This window comes from Ictalurus punctatus, chromosome 3 (genome assembly GCF_001660625.3).
Source record: "Ictalurus punctatus breed USDA103 chromosome 3, Coco_2.0, whole genome shotgun sequence".
Taxonomy (NCBI): Eukaryota; Metazoa; Chordata; class Actinopteri; order Siluriformes; family Ictaluridae; genus Ictalurus; species Ictalurus punctatus.
Window position 1 is genome coordinate 16,846,423 of NC_030418.2, and position 21,130 is coordinate 16,867,552.

At 36.6% G+C, this 21,130-nt stretch overlaps 1 protein-coding gene across 3 annotated transcripts; it reads right to left on the reverse strand.

The window, feature by feature from the left end:
* anxa11a (annexin A11a) lies at positions 1-19,290 on the reverse strand. 3 transcript variants are annotated; one of them, XM_017463784.3, is made up of 15 exons: positions 19,144-19,290; positions 16,175-16,426; positions 12,767-12,831; positions 9,371-9,796; positions 9,059-9,146; positions 8,666-8,760; positions 7,569-7,682; positions 6,590-6,680; positions 6,389-6,468; positions 6,018-6,074; positions 5,825-5,918; positions 3,099-3,194; positions 1,732-1,790; positions 1,495-1,617; positions 1-1,113 (listed from the first exon to the last, which is right to left on the reverse strand). In XM_017463784.3, exons 2-15 carry the CDS (start codon positions 16,416-16,418, stop codon positions 1,054-1,056), a joined length of 1,692 nt encoding a protein of 563 aa, XP_017319273.1. In that variant the 5' UTR covers positions 16,419-16,426; positions 19,144-19,290; the 3' UTR covers positions 1-1,053. The 3 variants fall into 3 exon arrangements, with proteins under 3 accessions (XP_017319273.1, XP_017319274.1, XP_047010183.1); XM_017463785.3 differs by having other exon boundaries at positions 9,371-9,676; positions 19,122-19,277; XM_047154227.1 differs by having other exon boundaries at positions 19,122-19,277.
* Between the last annotated feature and the right edge of the window lie 1,840 nt (positions 19,291-21,130).

Here is a 21,130-nt window from a genome sequence, read left to right on the forward strand (position 1 = left end):
TAAACTTGATTTCGATTTTTTATTTTTCCAAAAATGTGCAGTTTGCGTGTATAACAAAGCCAGTACATGAACCAATCAAATAAAAATGTTCAGCACAAAATGCAGTACATCACATTCCAGCTTTTAAAAAAATTTTTTTTATCCATGATCAAACATTCACTTACTTCCATTGTATGGACACTTGTATCCCAGAGTACAGCATAAAGCAATTAGGAAATGTAGGCCACATCAGAGGCTGTTTCTACTGACCCTGTCTAATTATTGGTGTTGTTTCTGCAATTCCTGATTCCTGAATATGGCTAACAACAGAATTTAAATTTTTGGTATTAAGCTCATGTATAAATATCTACAAATCACTTAATAGGGATGCACCTCTCAGATATGGAGTGTCGGCATCACAGCTGATATTGGTTTGAAACACTGATCTTGAATCAGATTGAACTTGATTTGACCCATTTGATTCAGATCAGATGTTTTCTTATCCAGTCTACTGCTATAAAAGTATGTGATGTTGCCTGACATGAAAAATTAAAGACATACTGCCATTACACCTGTGATGTTTTGCATGACTGGGCAATAAAAGCCTGCAAAGCATCACTGATTTACCCAGAGTAGGTGTATTGGATCAGTACAAGATATCAGTACCTTGACATTGGTATTGTATCAAAAATGTAAAGATGGGATCAGTGCATCCCTATCATCTCATTCAAAAAGGGAAAGATAATTGTTGTCATCCTCCCAGAATAAAAAAGACTCAATAACAGCACTTTTTGATATAGATATTATTTCAACTATTTGTTATGGTATAATATATTACGCATAATGGCACAATTAAAGAACAAAATATGGGCTACTTTATATAAAATAGAGATTTAAAACAAATACAGCACAGAAATGTTGTACATGACATTACGCAACCTGTGCAATTTCATAATTATGGAAACAACATGCAATAGTCGATAAGAGCATTTTCAGAGTATGACAATATATTTTGTACGAACACCGTATGGCACACATTTTCATCTTCTTTAATGTGACAAAAGCTGCATCTTCCTAATCACTTCCACCACAAAGCTTCAACAGCAATTTCTTGTAATCCCCAGAAGTGTCTCCCTGTGAACCCAGAGATCATTTACTATGAAAACACATCACAGGCTACTCAAGTGTATATCCAACCCTATTACAGCTTGGCCAAATCATTCACTTTTACAATGAACCTGAATAGAAGAGATGATGCATTAGATTTGGGAATTACAGCACACAATTGCGCACATTAAATAATGGTCTCAGATTTAAACAACATATACGTAATTATGCATTTTTATTTCTATGATAGCACAATAATAATTTTCCTTGTGTCTTTTATGACATGTTAAACTTGTTAATGCGGTGTACATCAATTTAGTGTGTGCATTTGCTAAATGAACAGAAAACCACATTACACTTATTAGGAGGAAGGAGGGTGCAGGAGAATTCGAGAAACTGTTTACTTACAGAAATGTCCGTGTAGAGAGACTTGCCATACATCCTCAGGTATGCCTGGCGGATGTCCAACATGTCTATCTCTGAGCGAGACACCATAATGCGGATCAGCGTGCGGTCTTTGGTTCCCATTCCCTGCACACAGCAAACATTGTTTTAGCTTTCGTTAAACAGCTCAAATGTTGAACTCATTCATCAGCTGACTTCCCCCCCCCCCAAGTTGCACGGCCTTAGAATGAAGTGTCTTACCTTCATGGCTTTGTGGAGTCTCTCAGCAAAATAGGCTGGTGTGTCCTTAATGCACTTCACTGCAGACAAGACATTTTAGGTTTGGCAGGTGCAAATATTTCCAATGCAAACATCGTCAATCACAAATACTAAAACTGTACAATGATGATTGACTGGATGGAGAAACAGACATCCACATGTCTTATAAGCCAATTGTGAATAAAACAGCAGGCAAGATTAAAACCAAGTCAAACTCAGGTAGGAGGAGATGTTCAGGAAACACACAAACCATGCATTGCACACTCAGGGAAAAGATACAACACAACAACGTGTGATAAGTAGTACTGTATGTCAATCACGGTGGTGATGAACTCAGTGTGTGCTGAAATATTTGAGCATATTACCCTTAGCCTGAGAGTGGACAGCAGGGTAGAGGACAATTTGAGAAACATAAAACAGTTAAAGCAAATACATTATCACAAAAATTGTGAAATAATTTTCTAAAGGGACTCTATTCTTTTTTCTATTCTACATGTGTAAGCGAGAAGGTTTGACCGAAATATTTTGATGTCATGATATTGACTATACAGTACTTCACCATGACATGTACTGTATAAGCTATTCCGTGACATACGCTTATGTGGCATTTTATTAGGTACAACTAGCTGACAGCTACACTCAGTGGCCTTTTAAGCAGTAAGCCAACCATAGGTACGCATTATATACAGTTTACTCGTTGTATACACTTTGTATACAGATTGAGAATGGTCCGTTAACCTAAAATATCTAGCCAACAGTGGCGCTGTGGTCAGAAATCGACACAGACGATGAATAAACAAATTCTGCCTGAGAAAATATGAGCTGTATTTTTTAACTATACTGCAAAGTACTGCAACCAACAAAGCTGCCAGTGAGTGAATAATGTTTAAAAACACCAGCAACGGTGCCATTTCTACCAGGGTAACACCCACAATCATGTCACAGCTGTATTGAGGTCAATCATCTAAAGCAGTGGTCACCAACCCTGTTTCTGGAGATCTACCTTCCTGAAGACTTTAGCCCCAACCTCAATCGTGCCCAGCTGACCGTCTAACCACTGCCTTAAGAAGCTCTTGATCACCTAAAACAGGTGTGTTAGATTTTGGTTGGTGATGAAACCTGCAAGATGGTAGATCTCAAGGAGCTCAGTGGTGACCGCTGATCTAAATAATATTTGATTAGTCCCATGCCAATGATGGACAGCATAAAGAGGAATTTGACAAATTATACGAATGCAAAAAACACAAGAACCTTTAAATTTACATTTAAATTGATATTTATAATATCGTGTCATTTCATTATCCAACCATGGTGAGAGAAACGGGCTGAGCACAGTTAAAACATCTTACCAACAGCCAGCATGCCACTCTCCAGATCTCCAGACATCTCTCTCTCAATACTCTTCTGAATGTCTCGGCCACACATCTGCTGGTATTCCTGGAACACTGTGCACACAAACACACGGTTCTTGAAACCTTATTCATGTCGAAAAACACTCACTCCAGAAAGACATGCCACATGTCTGCCCCGATATAAATAAAAAATTAACTGCCAATTATGGCATCGAGCAAGAATGGCAGCCTTTATACTGTTAATACTTTAACACTAGGCATGCACCGAATGTTCGGCAACCGAAATTATTCGGCCGAAAATAGCAAAAAAAGCATAAGTGAAAAGGCCGAATAAATTTGACCGAACAATGACGTGTTGGATGACGTGACCAAATAGCCTAGCAAACAGAGTGAGATGCGCGAATTTCACGACCTCCAGTTCCAGCAGCGCGCTCGGAGCGATGAGGGGGCGCGCGCATGCACAAGCTACGTACACGAGCGCATGCTCTTCGGATGTTGACAACCGTGACATCGTTTACTGTGGACACGTGTGTTTGTTTTGTTTCTGTTCCGGAGTATTCCGTCACGTCGTGAGACGTAAGGGAGTAGAGTACGGAAGCAGGTAAAAACGTATTTATTTAAGGGAACATAACATTAACAACGTATCTAACTATACTATATCTACTATAATACTCTGTGAGGTGTACAGGGACGCGAGCGGTATATATCCCCAGTATAATCAGCCGTATATAACCAATAGAACCATTTTTTGCACTCGTCAATGCACTTTTTAATGCACTTTTTTGTTGTAGGCTACAGAGTGTTCCATTCTTTCAGCAGCCAGTTATAGGACTAACCTAGGCTATTCAAGGGGACTCAAAAATGACCACATCAAAATATTTTTATTTTACTCATTTATTTATTTAAAGTCATATTGTGCCTTGTTGGTAGCCTATGCCTGCTGGAATGAAGAAAAAAAAAAGTTCAGTGTTAAATAAATATTTTGAAATTGTAGTTTTTCTAATTGATTTTTTTCTTTGAAAGGCAAGACAAAATAGTGAAAAACACATTTTGACTATTTAATTTATGCAATGATGAAAAAAATGGTAAAATAAACAGAAAAAACGCGAAAAAACGTGTTCAGTATTCGTCCAAGTTTTTCATTATATTCGGTTTTGGCTTCGGCCAAGAATTGTCATTTCGGTGCATCCCTATTTAACACTTTTTAATATTGTGGCATCTTTTAGTGAAATTATTATATTAGCAAAAAAAAAAAAAAAAAAAAAACAGTTGATGGACAAAAGAATAGCAAAATGTCAGATCTTTTGTTTATACATTTTATATTATCTTTTATATTAAACTCACCCAACAAACCTTGATGTATCAGTTTGTTTGGAAACTCTGATATCATGCTGGTCCTTGGATAATCAATAAACGTAATTAAACGGTTTTAGTAACAGTGCTATAACTGGCACTTGAGCTCCACTTATGGAAAAAAAAAAAAAAAACAGCACCACACAAACACGCTCAACACAGCAAGTAGCACCTGTAGTGTCCATGTATTCAGTTATTCCCTGTTTCTATTAAAACAGAGTCCTTTCAGAAAGCTAATAGTCAGCAGTGGTATGTACAAATTTATTTTTTATTGTTCCTTATTTTATATAATTTATGAATAATAAATAATAATTGTTAAAGTAAATCTGTTCCATGAGCACTAATAATGAGGGTACTTTGTTTTGTTTTTTTTATTTGAAACTCATTATCATAAATGATGCAACGTAGTAAGTTCCAAAAAAAGAGAGTGTAAGAAGTAAACAGGTTTATCTTCATTCATGAATACATTTTTACAGAGAGTTCTATAGAGTGGAAAGCAAAGCCGCACATTTGGAGCAGCAGTGGCTCAGCCATTAAGGTTACTGAAATCCCAGCAATGCCAAGGGGCTATAATTGGGCCTTCAAGTATGGGCCTTAACCCTTTTTTCTCTAGGAATACCATACCATGACTGACCTTTGGATAGGATATATGAAGAAATGAACATCACTGACACATGTATAGCTATAATGACAATAAAGGCTTTGCAACTCTTCCTTTAAAGTCACACTGAGGAATTTAAAAATCAAACTTTTTTGGTTTTATCTAGTGATACAAAAATTACCGTAAACTTTTAGACCTATTTTTTTTTTTCTGAAGATTTTGAGGTTGGCCATAATTGTTAGTTAGTTAGTTAGTTAGTTGTATTAAGAAATCTGTCAACATTTTTAGGCAGCTGAATTTATATTTAGCATGTATATTTATAACCATATATAAAAAAAATTTGAGAAGTAGTGGGTACAATTCTTTATTTAAAGTTTAAAAAAAAAAATATTTTCTGGCTTTAAGGAATTTGACATAAAAAAAATTAGCGTGTGACAATAAGTAGGTTATTTTTAGTGTTGACACAAACAAGTAGATTTACTTCAAACCACATAAACCATAATTTTTCCATTGGTACAGTGGTTTTACCCAGCACTCTCAGCAGGACAGCAGTGAAACAGACTGTGGTGTCTCTAGTAAAGAATCAACTGTGGTGAACTTTCTGTGTCAAGGAGAAAGCTTGATTTTATGGTAGTGACCAGTGAAACTGTTCAAAGTGAATCACAATCGGTCCCTGTCCAGAAAGTTGTAGTACCTTTGAATTTATTTTGATCAAAATATGGAATAATTCTCCCTTATTTTCAGAATGTTGCAAAAATGATTCAGGTACCTGCTCTAAGGTGAGGTTTGCTTCGAGCACACAGGATGGCGTTAAACTTGGACTCGTCTGTGCCCAGTTTATTTTCCCCAGCCTGATAGAGAGTCTAAAGAAGAGCACAGTGTTTACAGAGTGTAGCTGTCGAGTGAGCCTTCAGAACAAAGAAACATGACAGTAACAATAAAAAAGGAGAGTCAGTCATTACCTGAGCATCTTGTTTGGCTAATGATATATCCACTGTCTCTCTCTCATCACGATTGCCCTTTGAAATAATAATATTAAAAAAAAGTAATATTGAGATTAATATTGAGATGTTTAAAAGATGAGACCAGTACTGTGAATTCAAATGTTCATTAATTATAGCACATAACAATATATTATTAACACATCACCTCTGTAAGGATCTGCTAAAAAGTCCTGCAGACCCTAATAATTCATTAACAGATTGACAGAGAGATATACTTGTCAAATTGATTATCAATTGCCCAAAAAAAAAAAGAAAAAAAAAAAAAAAGAATTTTCCCTGATGAGATTTTTTTCTCTAGACTTGCTACTGAAAAACAGCCCATAGTGTACCTGAGCAAGAGAGATGAGCAGCCTGCGAAAGTGTCCTGATGTATCTCCACTAATCGCATCCTCCAGCGATTTCTTGTTTTCTATAAAAACATTTGAACTTCATTAACTGCTTCAGATTTCAGACCTCATAGGAAAATGTCAGTGGCATAATAAGATATTCGCATCTATCATTTTCGGGTGTAATACTGCATGAGAGCAAACCAGCTTTGTAGATTTGATTGATTTCTCTGATCTCTGCATTGGTGCGAGAAGACAGGATCTCGATCAGACAGGCCTCATCAGTTCCTGCTCCCTGTTCAGTACCGTAAACAAAGGTTTAACGGTAAATCATTCGTATACACATATCTTATACTGTTATACTGTGTACTACGCTTAGATACTGAACACATCTACAGTTTAACAACCTTGTCTGTTGGCATAATAATTATTTTCAAATGACAACTTTGAAATGAACAATTCTTAAAATGTAAACTTTGTACACATGGCACTTTTTTCTCCATTGGCATCTGAACAGGACTACACCTTGTAAAGCAAATATTTAAGAAATAAAACTTATGACTTGGTGTCAAGATTGTTTTCCAATAACTGCACATTCCAAAGTGTTTAATCCCTCTTATACCACAGCAATTTGTCAACAATTACAATTTTCTTTTAAAAAAATGTATTATGTGTATTAAAGAACAAGTATTTATAGGACATTTAATGATGTGGAACAATTGTGAAACAGTGTAGATTCTGTGGTCATGTACATTATAGCAGTTATAAACGGAGGTTCCCTGACCAGTCTCACTTTTTACTCTCTCTTGAAGTTATTAAGAAAAAAAGCTTTTCATATTACCAAAAAAAAAAAGGAAAATACCAAGTCGTGAAGACTTTCTCATGACTCAGAACTTACTCAGTGCTGACACTGGAAACTCTCTCCATAAACGTTAAAAATCTCCTTACAGAAAGCTTTTACTTTAGCAAAACAAGTTTAAACTGTTTATTATTAGGTTTAGATTATGTGGAGCATCTGTGATACAATTCCCTGTGTATGATCTTCTATTATAGAAACTATAATGTAATAGAATGAGCATCAGAGCTGCTTTCTGACCAATCAGCATCAGGAATTCAATAGTGCTGTGGTATAAAATGACCATTTTTTTTCCAACCTATTTTAATTGTGAAATTACATACAAACCTTGATGGCCTCTTTTAGCTCAGCTGCATCAAACTGAGAATTAGTCTTCAACATGGCCAAAACCAATTTCTCAAAGTTCCCAGACAGCTCAGACTTCAAATCCTTAATTAAGTCCTGAAAAAAAAAACAGGCAGTATGGTGATGATTAGCTGCAGTTGTAATCTTTCTGTACATTTGAGTAGTTAATACAGGGGTGTTAGCTGGACTGTTACTCATCAGGGGCTGAGAACAGATTTTTCTCTGTCAAAAAACTTTTAAAAACGTACTTCTAAATAGACTTTTTTTCCATATACATTTTTTTCTTGCTTAAAAAACATTACATTTGGATGGGTGATTGGGTGTTCCCAGTGTTTGCAGGACTGCCATACTGATAAAATATAAATCCTTTTGGCTATCTAACATGAGACTAGTCTAGTTTGGTATTGCTAGTCAAGGGGAAGCACAACTAAGCTATCATTGTATGGGTTTAGCTGCTACAGCACCATGCAAAGTACATTAGCCGTCCTTATGTTCTGCTCATATCATGTTCATGTAACTTGGAACTCATATAGACATTTACACATCTTGTTCTCCTGCTCAGTATGAGAGGATGTCAGTGTTTCAGTTTCAACCCCTTTACTATTAAAAAAAATTGGCATATATCCATTGTCCCCTCACATTAACTGACTGCGAGTTAGCGTTTGGCAGAATTGAGAGCTGAGAGCAGCCAATAAGATACGAGTGTTTCCACGTATTTCCCTGTAAACCCTGTCTGATTGGTCTCGCCTCCGTTCACTGAAAATTACAACACTGCCATTTTTTACAACTTCTTTTACTGACGTTCAGTTACGTACTGAGAAATCTCTCCAAGTGGAGAATTATTTGGGGATAAAGAAAAAAAAAAAATCAGGCCAGGTTACAGTCCTGAGTTAAACTACTGCATACTGAAAATTTTGAGGAAAAGGGGATAGAGGTTCACCACTGCCCACCGAATCACTGTCCTTTATCTTAAGATTAAAATATTATAGTGTTCAGTGTATGAAATGAACGGGCATTTAGGCATTAATTAAAGAATAGTAATAAATGCTACAGGCATACAGAAGAAATTTCAGCATTACCTTCCCATAGGCAGTCTTATATGAGACCAGCAGAGGCACACGCTGCTTATTAGAACGACTTCCAAGAAGATTAATTATAGCCTGCTCATCAGTACCTGTTGAAACATGACAAATGCAGAATTTAGGCATATCTCACTGTCTGTGGAAACCTCTACACTAACAAATTAGCAGAAAATCAAAGAACAAAAGAAAAACCCCCACAATGTACAGAAACCACTAACTTGGACCTCTTATCAAGTACAATTTTTTTTTTAATTATCACATACAGAGAGTTATACAGTGTATAATTCTTGCCATGAAATTTGTAAAAATCTAAATATATAGTGCTAATGCAGTGTACAACAGAACAGGTTGTGCAGAAGCTAAAAAAAGAAGTGTACATAAGATACTCACCAAAGCCCTTCATGGCCTTCCTAAGAACCTCTGCATCTTTTAATGGGTCTGCTCCAGGAAAATCTGGTATGGTTCCTCTGAATCCACGCTACACACAGAAACAATAATGAAAAGGAATAGAGCTAAATAAAATGACAGGTTTAAACAAAATCACTGGTTCAATAATATATATATATATATATATATATATATATATATATATATATATATATATATATATATATATATATATATATATATATAGAGAGAGAGAGAGAGAGAGAGAGAGAGAGAGAGAGATTCTTTAAAGTTGGTAAAAATGCATATTCTTACATTAACAGCAGGAACCATGGGAGCTCCTCCTCCATATGTGGGCATGGATGGATTAGTACTGGGCACATTTGGGTAGTTAGGTACGGACGGAGTCGGTGATGGACCTTGTGGGTAGCCTGGCATGGATGGATTGGCTGCTGGGGCTTGTGGGTAGCCTGGCATGGATGGATTGGCTGCGGGGGCTTGTGGGTAGCCCGGCATGGATGGATTGGGTGATGGGGCTTGTGGGTAACCTGGCATGGGCTGGCCCGGAGCTGGCCCTCCTGGATAGCCCATCCCCGGTCCCTGGGGCATGGCTCCTCCTGGCTGAGGGGACAGGCCAAAGGGCTGTTGGTTAGGGAAGGGTGCAGGACCCCCAGTAGGTACTTGAGAGAACATGGATGGATTTGGAGTAAATCCGCCCAAGGAAGTGGAGATCTCATTTGCCTGTGATGAAAGGAGTTAAAGGCAATAAAAAGAGCATAGAGCACAAGCTGGACAAATCACAGGAGGACATGCAGTGCATGATTAAACGTACACAGCTTTGAAATGATCACATGGACAGAGATGCATTTTGTAATGATTATGGAAGCATTACGAGGCAAAACTGTGCTCTTACAGTTTTTTGTTGTGTGTCTAGCAAATGAAAGCAGTGACAGCTACGCATCATTTTCAAAATCTTAAAGCTAAATCACTGTGGGACCTGAATTTAAGTCTCAGTTGAAGGGATTAATATACATAATGTATATCGGATTTGTTCTTTGGGTTTTGTATACAATGGCTAGAAAATTTAAGTGCAAAATATCAGCTCCACTACCTGTCAAAAGTTTTAGAACACCTACATTTTTCTAGCTTTTTTTTTTTATTTTAAATTTATGCAGTTTAATGTCTCAATGTACTCTGAAATTAAAGCATATAACAAATAAACAATTGGAAATTTAAAAAAAAAAGAAATCATGGAATCATTTTGTTGAACAAAATTTTATCTAAATTTATGACTCATCTAAGTAGCCACCTTTTGCAGATATAACAGCCGAACAAACTTGTGGCATTCTTTCTTCAATGGAAATCAAATATTGTTTGGAAAGTTCTTCCCAACACTGTTGTAGAAGTTCCCACAAATGTGATGCACTTGTAGCTTGCTTTGCTTTCACCGTTCTGTCCAGTTCGTCCCAAACCAACTCGATGGGGTTTAAGTCTGGAGACTGTGCTGGCCTTTCCATGATTTGAACCCTACCGTCTTGTTCTTTTCTTCTAAGGTGGTTCTGACACAGCCTGGAGGTATGCTCTGGGTCATTATCTTGCTGCAGGATGAACCCCTGACAATACTGTCCAAATAATGCTTAAGAGTGTGCAGTAACACAGTATGCTCCAACACTGCTTTTATACAGACAGAGAGTTTGTAACTAATCAACAAAAGTTGAGACACCTGTAGGAACTGCTAGCATCAATTTTCCAGGCTTATTTTACTTCCACTGCTGCAGAACAGCTGTAAGTTGTTAACCCATTACTTCTTCCCTTAAAAATGCCTTTTTTATATCTCTTAAATGTACATTATTTTTCACTTTTTGGTAACCTAAACTTTTTTTTAAAACCTCTGGCAGTTAACTGCTTACCTCTGTACCATTTTAGGTTATTCACTGGGTTTGAACTGCTTAAATTTAAAATAAAAACTGGAAAATAGGGGGTGTTCTAAAACTTTTGATCCATATATACACACACAACACAGGTGCATAGTAGATGTTATGCTTTCTATTTATTATGATATTCCATCAGATATTCTAGTATATCTGAAATTAAGTACAAGACCAACTAAGGAAAGAAGGGACAGAAATATGTTGTGGTTTATAGCATCAAAAACATCATCACACTGAAGGAGAAGGAAAATAAGTGCATCAGTAGAAAGGTGATGGATGACTATTATTTTATAACTGTGCAGAAGCATGCAGTAACCTGGTCAGCAGGGAGCACAGAGATTACAGAGATTATGTTTGGACAGAAAGGTTTACAGTTCTGGCATAACAGCAGCATTTACATATTAAAAGCAAAGATTAGAGGTCTGCCTGCAGTTATCAAGAGAGTATGTCTCAGGATGAGTCCATGGTTGTGAGGGGAGAATGTGGGAAAGTCTGTGGCTGAGAGCTATTTATCAGTTAAATAAATCATACCACTTGGCATTCAAATATATAAATCAACACCTATGAATAAAAACTTTTTAGCAATTACATTATGTTCAAATTACTGTTTTACATGAACTTAATCCAATATTAAGCAATTAGCTTGGAAACACAAGTATGCAAAAAAGGCTCTATAAGTAAATTAACACACAATTTACTGCCTTCTACTGAGCTTGTGGCTTGACTCTGAAAATCGTTTCCAGACCAGACTCATTTTTAAACTTCCCAGAATTCTCTTGCAGTTCATTAACTGGATCATAAAAAGGGAAAATATGAAATGCAATATGCATTAGGCAGTCTGTGAAGGTTAATCCACGGCTAGGTGTGCATTAGACGGTTTTAATGCATGATATTGAGGCAAAGAACCACCTGACAAGAAACGGAGGTTGTCTGTGCGGAGTGCATTAAAATTGCGTAACGCACACCTAGCCATGGATTATCGCACTTATACCATAGTCACTTGGCAGTACTGATAAGTTAAATCTGTCATTGATGTTTGCAGTGCAAATTTTGACTGAAAGGATAAAAATAACGGTTAATTTAAGTTATTTTATATAGGGGTCGTTAGATCTAGAATTCTGCCCGCTCTAAATCATACACAGACATAAAGTAGTGTGATAAGATTACATTTATTTACATTTATGTTTAATATAGAGAGAGATTGTGATTGTGTGTGTGTGTGTGTGTGTGTGTGTGTGTGAATTACCTGCGTCTGTGCTGCATCTCTACTAATAATGAAGCTATGAGTTTAACTGTATTAATTTTTTAGATTCATTTAGATTCATTTATTAGCATTAATTTAGAACGGTGATTAAACTGACTGGACCTACCTGTGCATTAAACGGTTTTAACGCACACCTTCCAGCCAATCAGAATCAAGTATTCAGACAGCCCATGGTATAATTAGAAATATATCACAGCGCAATTCTCAAATCTGATTGGTTAGAAGGTGTGGATTCATTTTTTAAAAATGAATTTGTCTTTGTCAAATCTCTGTGATACAAGTGGAATACCACACTTCACAGCATGCTGTTATACAAAAATAATCTTCTTTGTTTCAAATCATATCATATCACCCTGACATGGATTTTTTTCTACACCACAGCCCAAGTGTTACTCCTTACATAGACCTCACAGAATACAATGAAACAGAAGAGCAGCAACAAAAAAAGAGAGAAAATTTTCTATTGTAGTAACTGTACTGGATTTCAGAACATTTTATCACTATGATGAAACTTACCATTGTAGGCAGGTTGCTTGGATTAAATCCAGGCATTCCCAGAGCAGCAGGAGCTCCCCATCCACCTGCAAATACACAACAAAATATCAAATAATATGTTTTAAACTTCCATGGTACGAGGCAATGCTCTATCAGTATAGCTATATTTAAGCTAAATAAGTAGGGGAAAAAATTACAGTTTTTGTTGTCCATCCCGATTAGTTGCCTATTAGAACTCTGTTCAAGTAACCACTCCTGTGTGGCTCTTTTATAAGATATAGCAGTCAAGTATAGAAAAAACCCACATCTGATCAAAGCCTCTGATGTCTAAATATGGTCATTCACATCCTTCACCTCAAGACCAGAACTACAAACTGAAACTAAGGTTTGACTTCACTGGCCTCAGGCAGTCACGATCAACCATCAAAAAGATACGTTTCCAAAGAAATGTAAAGAGCTGAGCTTGAATGACAAGCTAGATTTTAAACTGAACACAAAACACACATAAATGTAAAAAAAAACAAAACAAAAAAAAACATATATACACACACACATTTTATATTATACATACACACATATACATGTAAATATATATATATATATATACATATACACACACACACATTTACGTGTGTGTGTGTATGTATATATATGTGTGTGTGTATATATATATATATATATATATATATATATATATATATATATATATACACACACACACACACACACACATATATACATACACACACACACGTAAATGTGTGTGTGTATATATATATATATATACACACACACACGTAAATGTGTGTATATATATATATATATATATATATATTATTTTATTAGCAATTATTTTAATAATTGATTAGTTGGCTGATTATTTTTTCGTTTAATCAGATGGGGGGGGGGGGGGGGCACTTTCACTGGCATTTTTATTGTTTATTTAAAATAAAACCCAGAAACTAAATGTTACAAATATAAACTTCAGATTAAAACTTTACACAACTGTTCGTCCAAAACAGAAAAGAACCCTACACACACACACACACACACACACACACACACACACACACACACACACACACACACACCAGAATATATGAACAAAAGTAAACACAAGTAAAACAATATGTCTAAAGGCAGTGAGTAATAGAAACCATAAGGTGCAGTGAAAGGGAGTTTTATTATTAATTTAGGACTATAGTTTAATTCAGTGCTTTTTGTACATCCACAAAAAAACAATGCATAAATATATATATATATATATATATATATATATATATATATATATATATATATATATATATATATATATATATATATATATATATATAAACATAAACATTTATTTCACAGTATTTGTGCATTATGTTTATGTATGCACAAAAAGCACCCAATTAGACTACAGTCCTACATTAATAATATATATTCTGGGGTGTGTGTGTGTGTGTGTGTGTGTGTGTGTGTGTGTGTGTGTGTGTGTGTGCTGGGTTCTTTTCTGTTTCGGACAAACAGTTGTGTAAAGTTTTAGTCTGAATTTTATATTTGTAACACTCAGTTTGTGGATTTTATTTTAAATAAACAAAAAAATGGCACCGAAAGTTTGACCCGTCCCATCGGATTAATCGAAAAATCTATCTATATATTATATTATAATATAACAGGTGCATCCTGTTTCCATTGATCATCTTTCAGATGTTTCTACAACTTGATTGGAGTCCACCTGTGGTACATTCAGTTGACTGGACATGATTTGGAAAGGCACACACCTGTCTATATAACGTCCCACAGTTAACAATGCATGTCAAAGCACAAACCAAGCCATGAAGTCCAAGGAATTGTCTGTAGACCTCCGAGACAGGATTCTATCGAGGCACAGATCTGGGGAAGGGTACAGAAACATTTCTGCAGCATTGAAGGTCCCAATGAGCACAGTAGCCTCCATCATCCATAAATGGAAGAAGTTTGGAAACAGCAGGACTCTTTCAAGAGCTGGCCGCCCGGCCAAACTGAGCGATCGGGGAGAAGGGCCTTAGTCAGGGAGGTGACCAAAAACCCAATGGTCACTCTGACAGAGCTGCAGTGTGTCTCTGTGGAGAGAGGAGAACCTTCCAGAAGAACAACCATCTCTGCAGCACTCCACCAATCAGGCCTGTATGGTAGAGTGGCCAGACGGAAGCCACTCCTCAGTAAAGGCACATGACAGCCCGCCTTGAGTTTGCCAAAAGGCACCTGAAGGACTCTCAGACCAAGACCAAGACAAAGATCGAACTCTTTGGCCTGAATGGCAAGCGTCATGTCTGGAGGAATCCAGGCACCAGTCATCACCTGGCCAATACCATCCCTACAGTGAAGCATGGTGGTGGCAGCATCATGCTGTGGGGATGTTTTTCAGCGGCAGGAACTGGGAGACTAGTCAGGATTGAGGGAAAAAGGAATGCAGCAAAGTACAGAGACATCCTTGATGAAAACCTGCTCCAGAGTGCTCTGAACCTCAGACTCAATTGAACATCTCTGGAGAGATCTGAAAATGGCTGTGCACCAACGCTCCCCATCCAACCTGATGGAGCTTGAGAGGTCCTGCAAAGAAGAATGGGAGAAACTGTCCAAAAATAGGTGTGCCAAGCTTGTAGCATCATACTCAAAAAGACTTGAGGCTGTAATTGGTTCCAAAGGTGCTTCAACAAAGTATTGAGCAAAGGCTGTGAATACTTATGTACATGTGCTTTTTTGGTTTTTTATTTTTAATAAATTTGCAAAGATTTCAAACAAACTTCTTTCACGTTGTCATTATGGGGTATTGTTTGTAGAATTTTGAGGAAAATAATGAATTTAATCCATTTTGGAATAAGGCTGTAACATAACAAAATGTGGAAAAAGTGAAGCGCTGTGAATATTTTCTGGATGCACTGTATATACATACATACATACACATACATACACACATATACACACAATATATGAACATTTTTTTTAAAAACACATAAAAAGTTGTAAATAGAAATTATCTTAGATATTACAATAAAATCATTAATAAAATTCATAATGGTCATATGTAAATTTTATGTGCATGGTTTATAAAGAATACAATCATTTATTTCTGTAGGAAAAACTCTAAACATAAACCAGTCACACTAGTTCAAGAGTTGATACACCCATGTTAGGAAACTCTGACACCCTAGGCAGCAGTGTTCTTGTTTCCTCCCAACAGAGACTGCTTTGAAATACACAACTGCTTAGTATAATCCATATGATACCTGTCCACACAAACACCAATCTGTCAGTCATCCACATGCAAACGTACAAACTAGCGCAGTGAGTGAGTCAGTTACTAACAGAGGTTTCCACTGACAGTGTGCTATTCATGACAAGACAACTTAAGCATTCCAGCCTGGGCTTTATAATGCCGTTAATCTACGAATTCCGTACCTGAAGGTAGTGCCGGGTATGCCCCTGCTTGAGGAGGATAACCTCCTGCTTGAGGGGGATAACCTCCTGCTTGAGGAGGATAACTTCCTGCTTGAGGAGGATAACTTCCTGCTTGAGGAGGATAACCTCCTGCTTGAGGAGGATACATTCCTGGCTGAGGAGGATATCCACCAGCCTGTGGAGGGTATCCACCGGCCTGAGGAGGATAACCACCAGACTGAGGAGGATAACCAGGATAACTCATCTTTTATTCTGCAATGAAGACAGAATACAATCTGTTACATGCTTACTACTATAATATAAGCACTGGCATTTGGTAAATAGAAAATGCAACTGTAAAGGTGGAAAGAGTTAAAGAGCAACTCCAGCAAGTTTCAATGAAAATATATTACAAACGACAATAAAATGGATTTATGATTTATCATCTCTTCTATGGAACTTTTATGATTTTAAACAAAAGTAATGTTACAGTTCTGGCATCTTTTATAGAAATATTCAGGAGTAAATTGATCACTTGTTAACATGATGCTGATTATACTGCTTCAGTGAGCATTTAACTTTCTACTTAACTACTTATCACCTCACATTTGAACACATGCAGAAAACAAAGGTGTGAGAAAAAGATGTGAGAAAGACAACCCAGCCTGTTTTAGATCACAGCCAATGATTTTCTGCTGTTATTTTTTTTTCAATGCCATGCACAAAAAGGGCTTTATAAAGTCATGATTGGCTTCCAGGAAATAATGACTGTTTGTCTGTTGAGTTGAACTCTAAAAGTCACCAAAATACACAAATCCATAATGCTTTTAATGACCGGTAAATATGATAACCCCTCCTCTGTGATTAATCAGGTCAGCTGGCAGACACAGTTGCAGAAGGTGTTTAACACAGAGGTGTGACAACAGCAAAAAAAAATAAAAAATGTTGCTGGAGTTGCTCTGTAAAAACTAAAAATATAGGCAGGCACTAATTCAGAAGAAATGTAGCAGAAGAAATGTTCTTAAAATTATTAGTAGTAGATATGACCACATCACCCCCATCTTATCCACACAGCATTGGGTCCAAGTCAAATTTTGCATTGATTATGAAATGCTACTATACGGACCTATGCGCTATGCCTACTTCAATCAAAATGTGCAGGCTCTTTGTTGGCACCTTGAATAATGAAGGCTACAGCAGGGGGCAGAGTTTTCTAGTCGTTAACCCACAGTTATGGAACAGCCTTCCCATTTATATCCGCTATTTATATATTTCTGTAAAGCTGCTTTATGACAATGCCCCTTGTTAAAATCGTGCCACAAATAAAATTGAATTGAAAATTGAATACATACATTAACTATGTTACTACTCTACTCCCATATTCACAATATACTCTGAGAATGAAAGTCAATATCTGCCAGAAAAGAAAAGTAACACAAAAGACATGCTGAAAAATGCTTTGCATTGAAACGTTTAACTTGTTAACATTAATTATTACAGTTTTGGAACACTCCTATGAGTCTGACATACCTTTGGATAAAGATGTTCAGTGGTCTGTAAAATCCTGAGGGGATTTTTATTTTACGTTTAAAACTGTGGTATTGTGGTAGCTAATATATTGTGTTTTTCCAGTCATGGATGATTTCTGAGAATTGAGTGCTGTTCCACAGCTTCCTTTCCGAACCTCAACATCTCCACTAAAACCACACTGATACACAGGTATTTGATAGCTTGGCTGGTCAAATAAAGCACCATAAAATCAGCTTATCAACTGGTGCACAGTTGACCTTAGGTACAATGCTCTAAAACAAAAAAAATGTTAGAAACTATAACCACATTGACATTTATTACCTACACATGAAGTATACTAAGCATAAACAAGTGCTTCTGGACCTGGAAAGATGCAGTGATTATGTGTTTATTTGTTGTTGTTTTATTTCAATATTAATTACTTATCAGGTGTTTTTTTTTAAAGAGAGACACAAATAGCAAAAAATCCAATAAGGTTCTGAACATCACTACTTCGTAGCATTAATGCAAAATTACAAAATAATAATAATAATCCCAATGTTTTTGAACGTCACGTTAACCATGAACAGCATTCCACTGTCGTTTATGGCTATTTTTAGATGCTTTATCAAGATTCTGTCATTGGGAACGTCCAGAGAAACACACAACATAACTCAACCTGGTTACTTTGAATTTTATAGCCACAGAAAACCGTGCCTGAATACAGACAGCACTGTTATCAGTGTCGTCCTCCCTTCACCAACCATATATAATCACTGTATGCTGATAGGCGGCTTTGGTCCTGTCATAAACTTGTAGTATCAGGCTGAAGGTGAACAAACATTCAGATGAATAGGTGAACTCTGTACATGGAAACACATCTGAAAACCAGCATTTATAAATATGACTTAGTCTTATATGTCCTAGCTTAGTCTAGCTATAAAATTAAAGATTGTATTGTGTAGAGATTGTGTGTGTATGTGTGTGTGTATGTGTGTGTGTATGTGTGTGTGTGTGTGTGTGTATATATATATATATATATATATATATATATATATATATATATATATATATATATATATAGTAGTGTATTGTAGTGTACAGGAGAATCGACCACACCCACTTCGCCATGACGTCATCAGCGCTAAAACAGGCCCTAAATTAACATTAAACACACGATGAATAAACATGTAGACATAAACCTAGCTAGTCCTTCGACTGTAACCAAACTACAGTCACACGATCCAACTCGGTGTAATTAAAACATGGACGCTCACAGTGTACAGTGCATTTGTATTAACATTTCAAAACGGTAAATAAAGACAGCCTATGGTAGCTAGTGACTGTTTACTGCAAATGTTCACCAACAAACATTTAAACGAACTGTCCAAAGAAAGCAAAAGCGAAACAAACCAGCTGGCTAATAGTGATATATAAATATATTTTAATTTTTACTTACACAGTCAATAGAGCAGACAAACCTTTAAACAGTACTTCTGTGGAGTTTTGGGATCAGGAAGAAGCAGGAAAGCTCGGCGGGTGTGGATCCTGAAGCCTCCTCTCACTGTGGATAAAAGTACGTCAGATGGGTGCGTTCACTCTGCGCAGAGCTACAACTCCTGCGCACACTGGGCTTGGATTTAAAGAGATCCGCGCAATTCTGCGCAGAGTTTAGACAACTGCGTTCAGTCTACACATAATATTGAACTGGCAAAAAGTTGGTTTGACGTTGGACGTTCGATAATCGCGGATATGCGGAAATTAAGGGACCGTCTCTAAAGTTACATACGACATTGTTACACACGATTCTAACTTCAATAGCATTTGAAGGGAATGACTTACACTCACCCTGGGATAGGCTCCAGGTTTCCCGTGACCCTGAAAATGAGTAAGCGGTTGAAGATGGATGGATGGATGGATGGATGGGACTTACACTCATATAACCAACTGTAAAGTGCTCATCTAGGGGTCAGCTATAATGCACACCTTTTAGATTTTTGATATTTAACAAAGTAAACTATTAAATCATATATAAATATTGCCATGTATTTTATTACTGTATGGGTCCATACACAAAATATACCATGATTTAAAGGTTCTATAGCATTTGAAAGGAATGATGTACAGTCATGAAGCCAACTGTAAAGTGTTCATATAGGTGCCAGGTATAACGCACACCTTTTAAATTTCTGATATTTATTCAAATAAGCTATTAAATCCTATGTAAATTAGATATGAATTTCACTACTGAATGGGGTCATACACAATATATACCATGATTTAAAGCTCAATAGCATGCAAAGGGAATGATGTACAGTCATGAAGCCAACTGTAAAGTGTTCAGCTAGGTGTCAGGTATGAATAACACATTTTAGATTTCTGATATTTATTAAAATAAATTCTTAAATCCTATGTAAATTAGATATGAATTTCACTACCCAATGGGCCCATACACAAAATATACCATAATTTAAAGCTCAATAGCATTTGAAGGGAATGATGTACAGTCACAAAACCAACTGTAAAATGTTTGACTAGGTGTCAGGTATGACACACACCTTTTGATTTTTGATATTTAACCCTACAATGCATGAACCAAAAAAAAACCTTCACAAATGCATAAAGGGGATCAAAATGACCCCTACTGGATTGAATGGTTTTCTTCAAAAAATAGATGTCATATTAATGAAATATATAGACATACATATATGTGTATGTATGTATGTATATATATGCACACACACACACACACACACACACATTCATACATATATATGTGTATATATATACTCATACATATATATGTATGAATATATACAGTATCTCACAAAAGTGAGTACACCCCTCACATTTTTGTAAATATTTGATTATATCTTTTCATGTGACAACACTGAAGAAATGACACTTTGCTACAATGTAAAGTAGTGAGTGTACAGCTTGTGTAACAGTGTAAATTTGCTGTCCCCTCAAAATAACTCAACACACAGCCATTAATGTCTAAACAGCTGGCAACCAAAGTGAGTACACCCCTAAGTGAAAATGTACAAATTGGGCCCAAAGTGTCAGTATTTTGTGTGGCCACCATTATTTTCCAGCACTGCCTTAATCCTCTTGGGCATGGAGTTCACCAGAGCTTCACAGGTTGCCACTGGAGTCCTCTTCCACTCCTCCATGGCAACATCACGGAGCTGGTGGATGTTAGAGACCTTGTGCTCCTCCACCTTCTGTTTGAAGATGCCCCACAGATGCTCAATAGGGTTTAGGTCTGGAGACATGCTTGGCCAGTCCATCATCTTCACCCTCAGCTTCTTTAGCAAGGCAGTGGTCGTCTTGGAGGTGTGTTTGGGGTCGTTATCATGCTGGAATACTGTGTATTGCGAATAATTTGAATTTGGATTCCTACAAATCCTGTCAAATATTCCTTAAAAACTAAATTGTGCCTTTTATGAGCTTTTAAAGAAAAGGGGA